General features: G+C 38.1%; 1 protein-coding gene across 1 annotated transcript; it reads right to left on the bottom strand.

The window, feature by feature from the left end:
* Positions 1–6,316: 6,316 nt before the first annotated feature.
* On the bottom strand, positions 6,317–6,749 carry LOC118838544 (60S ribosomal protein L23a-like). The gene is made up of 2 exons (XM_036745889.1): positions 6,579–6,749; positions 6,317–6,493 (listed from the first exon to the last, which is right to left on the bottom strand). The coding sequence occupies exons 1-2, from the start codon at positions 6,747–6,749 to the stop codon at positions 6,317–6,319; spliced, it is 348 nt and encodes a 115-aa protein (XP_036601784.1).
* Positions 6,750–7,056: the final 307 nt, after the last annotated feature.

The following is a 7,056-nucleotide window of genomic DNA, read 5'->3' as shown; positions in this document are numbered from 1 at the left end:
CTGCCCATTCTAGTTTAAATCCTACTTCTTCTTAGAAGCCTTGTCCTTGCTTGCTGTCTCCTTTAAGTGTCTAGTGTATATATTGCCTGTTCCTTCTCTCTCATTTAGCACATGATAATATGAAGTACACACATGTATACATATGTGTCTACATATATAAACATAAACACGTGTGTACATGTATGTGTATGCTTATCTATCACATGCCTATTAACATGCATGTGGTATATATACAGACATAAATATATGTGTATATGTACACACATGTATGTATCACATGCATATTAATATTCATGTGTAATGTCCATAGCCACATCTCTCTGTTTAACTGAAGTACAAGCTTTGTAAAGGTAGGGGTTAAGTAAATCTTGCCCTCATTTCTTTGTATGCCATGAAACCCTAGCACTAGCTGAATACATAGTAAGTATTACCAATTATTTACTGATTAATACATATGGAGAAAGTGAGGTAATGTTAATGCCCAGGTGTTTCAACAATTAGGCAGGTCCTTACTGACCAAGAGGATCATGGAAGTCTTCATGGAGTAGGTGATAGATGCAATAGTATTCTGAGAATATATTCACTTTCTTCTTGAACCTATTTACATATTCAACTATTGGTTACAAATGACTAAAATAATTACTGTCAGCATTCAATTACCCATTCTAATTAGGAGATTAACCAAATTGGTCTACTCACTGTCCCATGACCATGCATCATGATTTCCTAGCTCTATGCCTTTGCTCACAGATTTCCTCTACTTCTATTATTCTGCTTACACTTTTTTTTCCCATCTTAGTGCTATCAGCCCTTAATGGTCAGCTCAAGGCTTATCTCTTTCATGTAGCCCTCCCAGCAAATAATGGTTCTGCCTTTCTCTGAATGATAGCATACACAGTCTAAACCACTCTTTCAGAAATTAATCATGGATTGTCTAGGCGTAGGATTTCTATTGCTATATTACATTATCTTTTAAATGTAGACAACAAGGCATACTAGACAGAAACCTGGCCTTAGATGCAAGGAGCCATGGGTTTAAGTTTTGTTTTTGACACATATAGGCTGTGTGACCATAGACAAGTCACTTAAACTTCCAGCGCTCTGGGTAACTCTCTAAATTATAAATTGTTGAGAAGATATCATCCTCCCCTTGTAGAGGAATTTTCCTCACCCTGGAGTCATTGTTTTCAGTGGTCTATTCCACATACTCAATGGCTCTGATCTCATGTTACTATTTAACTTTTCATTTGTTTATGTCTTATCTTTCCAAAGAGATTTTAAATCTCTTCAGGGAACCAATATTATTTCATATTTTTAGTGCATTTCTTACATTTGATACTGCAGGATGTGGGCACATTCTTAACGTTCAGGAAAACTTTTTGGTTGGTTGATTAGCAATGAGGATAGTAAAAAAAAGTATTTGACTTTACAGCTATTTTTTTTCTTATTGGGCAACAGGGGATGTTCTCCTAGGGAATAATAATCATCAACTGAAGAAGTGATCCCAAGATTCAGATCCTGCTGAATAAGTCTTTAAGGATTGTTTGTAGATCAGGTACTCTATCTCTGTCTCTCTGTTTATCTCTCTCCATTTCTCTATGCACACATATATATTTATACATATACACATGTATCTGTGTACATATAATAGCATATACACATATATCACACAGATACCTTTAAATCCATTTTTTCCAAATATTCAATGACAAATTCCTTAGTACATAAGCAAATAGCTTGTTGATTTCGTGATCTGGAAGAATCTGGTCAGAAACATCTCTAACATTTTTTTAGCTTTGCAAACATGAACAAATTCTTCATCTTTGTCAGACTCCATTTCCTCATTTGTAAAACAGGGTAATAAATAATACCTTTAGTATATAACTTGAAGAATCGATATAAAGCTAGCATGAGACAAAATGTATAAATATAATATGCAAACTTTAACATCCTATGTAAATCAGTTATGATAATTATTGTGCTGTCAACAAAGTTCAATATTATTAATAAGGAATTCAAGTCCAACAAGTATCTAGCCCCTATCTCTCTTCAAAACTTATCTTTCATTATTCTACCTCACCAATTTGGGCTAGTCTCTCTTCCCAAAATATGCAGCCTGATTTATTGCATCTTGCCTTTGATTATGTATTTCCTAGTGCTTGGAATCTACTGTCTCTACTTAGTTGCTACTTTTGCTGTGAATATTTCCCTGATCTTCCCCAAAAGAAGTTCTTCTTCTGAATTTTCGTAGTATTTCTTGACATCTCTCTCTCTCTTGTCTCTTCTCATTGACCACCTTGAATGACCATTATTTCTGTACATGTTTCATCTCCCCCTACTACACTGTGGGTCCCTAGATGACAAGGGCTATGGCACATTCTTCTATGTATCCACAATACTCAATGTGCTCAATGATGTTTGTAAAATGAATGATCGTATTTTAGAAAGTTTAGTAAAAAAAAGTTGAAATCCTCCCTTCCCTATTCCAGAAAGACTAGGAGAAAAAAGGACTCAGCGCTGGGTATTGAATAATGGGAAATGTGTATTCTAGCAGATGGGGTGAGAGATTACCAGGACCTAGAGGAGGAAAGTGACAGATTTGGGACCAGTGGCATATATGCATAACTTTCCATACCAACAAAAGTGTCAGACGTAGGGAGAATGGGCAGAGACAGAGCGATGAGACTGAAGGTATAGGAGAAGGTGGCTTACTTTCCAGAGGCTGCAGTAGCAGGAAGTGTTGATGTCTTTGTATGCTCATGCTCTCTTGTTTTCATCTGTGACACTCTAGACAGTGGAAGATTGGCATTAGAATCAACATCATCATTGTTCATTCGACCTCAGGATATTTCACCCAGGGAACGTTTTGAGAAAATGATCAATGCCTTTGACGATTTGAAGACCTGTTATGTGGAAGAACAATTATACTTATTCTGCTCAGAACCCAAAGGCAGAATGAGGAGTTAGGGTAGAAGTTGCAAATAGGCACATTGAGACCCATTCTAAGAAATATGTTTGTGATTAGAGTTCCAAAGTGGAACAAGCTACCTTTGGAGGCAGACATCTTTAAGATCTTTTAACATGGGCTGAATGGCTCTGTATTGACCATTGTGTAGAGGGGATTCTTGTTCCGGCATGTTTTGGGTGCCCCAAGATGCCCCCCTGAGGTCTCTTCTTCTCCGATTCTGTGTGTGTAAACAGATCATATTTTCTGGAATAATAATAATAGATCATAATAACATAATAATTTAAATGTGGAAAGGACTTCTTCTGACACAAAACTCTCATTTTAAAGCCTGGAAATCTCAGTACCAGTAAGGTTATAAATAGAAGAGTTGGCATCCGCACCAAGGTCTTCAGAATGTTACGTCAGCAAGTATTCTTCCCAGTATACCATGTTTCCTCAGTTGGGCTGTAGTAGAGGGTTTATGCATTCATAATAATGATTCAATTAATTGAATTTTATGTGGGGATTACTCAGTCAACAAGCATTAGTAATCATTCTGTTCCAGGCACTGGATATACAAAAAAAAAGGCAAAAATAGATCTTACATTTAAGAAACACCCATTCAAATTGTGGAAGTTAGTTATAGGCAATATACATAAAGGTAGTCTTTCCCTCAAATGGGACAACTCTAGGAGCTTGAGGAATGGGGAAATACTTCCAGCAGAAGCTAGGGCTTGAGTCTTGAAGGAAGCCCAGGGAAACCAAGAGAAGTTTGAAAAGGCCGAGAAAACGTTCTCAGCATGAGAAACAGCCAGTGATAAGGCACTGAGATGGGGTGGGGGGGGGAGATAGAACATCCTTCTTGAGGAAATAAAAGCAGACTAGAGTAACTATGATCTATCTCATAAGAGTGTGTGGAGGGGAGAAAGGTACAAGAATAGTGAAAATTAGAAAGAGGCTGAAATAACAAACATAGGAGTTTATATTTGATCCTGAAGGAATAGGGAGCCGGTGAAGCTCACTGAAGGGAGAAACGTTAGAAAAATGCTGAGTAAAAGAAGAATTGGAGTGAGTGACGGGCAGCGAGAAAGAGAAGACCAGTTAGATTAATACAATGGCTCACATGAGAAGAAGGTCCGGACCTAGGTGTTAGCCTCTGTGAATGGAGAGAAGGAAACATAAGGGGGAACAGAAGTAGAAGGTATAACAGCCATTGTCTATGTGGGGTGTTTGAAATTAGTGGGGAAAAAAGCTGCAAAGTTAGATGGTCATCAGATAGTAAATGACCAGTATTGCTAAATTTAAAATTGTAGGTGTAAAGGCTTTTGACATTTTCACATTTATATACATGATGCTTGGATAACAGCCCCAGAATATTTTAAATCCCACCCCTTCCACTTACCACCTGTATGACTTTTGGGACATCTTTTAAATTATCTGGGCTTCAGTTTTTTTATCTGTAAAATTAAGGTTTTGGATTAGATGGTCTTTAAGCTCCCTTCTACTCTAAATTTATGATCCAATGAAATTTTTGTTGAAGTGAATTGAATCCAAATTGTCCACCTTTGCATTCATTCTGTATCTTGTCTCCTCATTAACTGAGGCAGTTAGTTCCACAGCAGATAGAATGTTGGACCTGGTGTCAAGAAGACGAGTTCAAATCTGCTAGTTGTATGTCTCTCAGAAAATCCCTTAACCTCTCTGTACTTCAGTTTCCTTATCTGTAAAGTGGGTATAATAACAGCACCTACTTCCCACCATTGTTGTGAGGTTCAAATGAGATAATACATGTAAAGCACTTAGCATAGTGCCTGGCACATAGTAGGTGCTTAATAAATATTTGCTTCCTACCTTCCTACTTCTTCCTTGTTACACCCTATATGTGAGATACAAAAATGAATTAAATTATCACTATTTAGGATGCTAAGAAGGCTGTCTCCCTTTATTCTTGCATTCGTAAACACAAAATGTCCAAAATTGAATTTATCACCTCATTCATAGACTATTGCAATCGCCTGCTGGTGGGTCTAACTGCCTCAAGTCTCTCCCCATTCCAATACGTGTATGTCCACCCCACCCACTGTTCAGCAAACTCCAGTGTCTTCCTATCACCTCTAGGTTCAAATACAAAATCCTTTGCTTGATGTTCAAAGCCTTTGGTATTCTGGCTCCCTCCTGCGTTTCCAGTCTTCTTACACCTTTCTCCTCACCAGTTACTCTTCAATCCAATGATACTGGCCTTCTCAAACAAGACACTCCATCTCTCAGCCAAGGGCATTTTTTCTGTCCCCCATGCCTGGAATGTTCTCCTCCCCTCATCTCTGACCATTCACTTCTCTAGCTTCCCTCAAGTGCCAACTAAAATGCTGTCTTCTATAGGAAGTCTTTCTCAACTTGTCTTAATTCTAGTTTCTTCTTTCTCTCAATTATTTCCTATTTCTCCTGTACATAGCTTGTTTGTATACATTAGTTTGCTAGTTGTCTTCTTAATTAGATTCTAAGGGCAGGGCCACATTTTTGCGTCTTTTTATATCCCCATCACTTAGGACAGTGCCTGACACATAGTAGGAGTTTAATAATTGTTTATTGATTGATTTCAAAGAAAAATCAGCTCCATTTAACAAGCATTTATTAAGTTCCTACTATATATGTGTATAAAACACCATCCTGGGCACTGTGGACACCAAGATAAAAAAAGACAGTCTCCATCCTCAAGGAGTTTGTCCTCAGTTGAGCTCTACAGTAGAAGGAATATACATCCATGATAACTATTCCCTTGAGTCAAATTATTTATATGGGAGTTTAGAGTAGGAGTTTCAGGGGATATAATGGAAATGTAGGTCAGAAAAGGAAAAATGTCTGCAAAGGTTTAGGCTTATGGTAAATGGGAAGCACAATACCAGAATAGTTAATGGGGAAGATGAGATTTTTCTCTTGGGAGACCTGAATTCTAGGGATTAGGGGAACAGAAAGTATAAATCTGTTAGCTTCCCCACAGTATTGAAGAAGTAGCAATTGATTGGGAATCCCCACTATCCAGGCTCCTGATGAGGATCAGGCTTCATGTGGGTATTCTTGCTCCAATTCTAGTAAGAGTTGGTGAGGAGAATGAAGGTGGTAGGGAGTTAGTACAGTCTGGGGGTATGAGTCAGGAAATAACTGGATCGGATATAGGTTATTTATTCATTTCTTTGCAGTGAACTCACAGTGATACTGCCATGCATCAGCTTTTCTCAGCCTTGGGTAGCATATATGTTTCTGAGTTTTTTGTTGTTGTTGGTTTTTTATTGGAAAACTTTTTATTGTAGACGGAGTGGCATGCTGGATACGATTTAGATGATTCCAATTTTGTTGGCAACATCTAAAACATCATAGTCTGGAGCAAGTCAGATAGGCCTTCTCTCCATCAGGCTGGAGTAGTGTGTTGACGTTGGCTATGTTGATGTCATAAAGCTTCTTTACTGCCTGCTTGATCTGATGCTTTTTGGCCTTAGTGTCCACAATGAAGACTAGGGTGTTGTTGTCCTCAGTCTTCTTCCTAGCAAACTCAGTGGTCAAGGGGAACTTAATGATGGCATAGTGATCAAGCTTGTTTCTTTGAGGGGCACTTTTCCGAGGGTATTTGGGTTACCTTCAAAGTCTTAATGTCTTGGGTCACTGCAAGGTGGGGGATGTTCAGATCTTCTTTTTTGTGGCTATGGACACCCTTCAAAACTGCCTTCTTGGTCTTCAAGGCCTTGTAATTGGCTTCTGTCTTGGGGGCGGGGGGGATAACAGCTTCCTTCTTCACCTTCAGCATCATCTTTGGGGAAAGCTGACTTTTTTTTTAAGAATAATAGTTTTAATTTTATCAGATGTTTACAATCTGAATTAAATTTATTCCAAACTTCTCATACTGGAGGCATGTAGATGGCACAGTAGATAGAGCTTTGAACCTGAAGTCAGGATGAACTGATTCCAAATTCTGCTTTAGATATTTACCAACTTTGTGACACTGGGCAAGTCACTTAACTTCTGTTTTCCTCAGTTTCCTTATTTCTAAAATGGAGATGATGATAGCGCCTACCTCTAGGGTTACTGTGAGGATAAAATGAAATAACATTTATAAA

Source organism: Trichosurus vulpecula, chromosome 1 (genome assembly GCF_011100635.1).
Source record: "Trichosurus vulpecula isolate mTriVul1 chromosome 1, mTriVul1.pri, whole genome shotgun sequence".
Classification (NCBI taxonomy): Eukaryota; Metazoa; Chordata; class Mammalia; order Diprotodontia; family Phalangeridae; genus Trichosurus; species Trichosurus vulpecula.
This window is presented reverse-complemented; position numbering and strand designations above follow the sequence as displayed.

Coding starts and splice junctions, on each gene's coding strand:
- LOC118838544 (XM_036745889.1), bottom strand. CDS start 6,749: ATGATGCTGAAGGTGAAGAAGGAAGCTGTTATCCCCCCCGCCCCCAAG. Junction 6,494..6,578: donor AAGACATTAAGACTTTGAAG/GTAACCCAAATA, acceptor TTGACCACTGAG/TTTGCTAGGAAGAAGACTGA.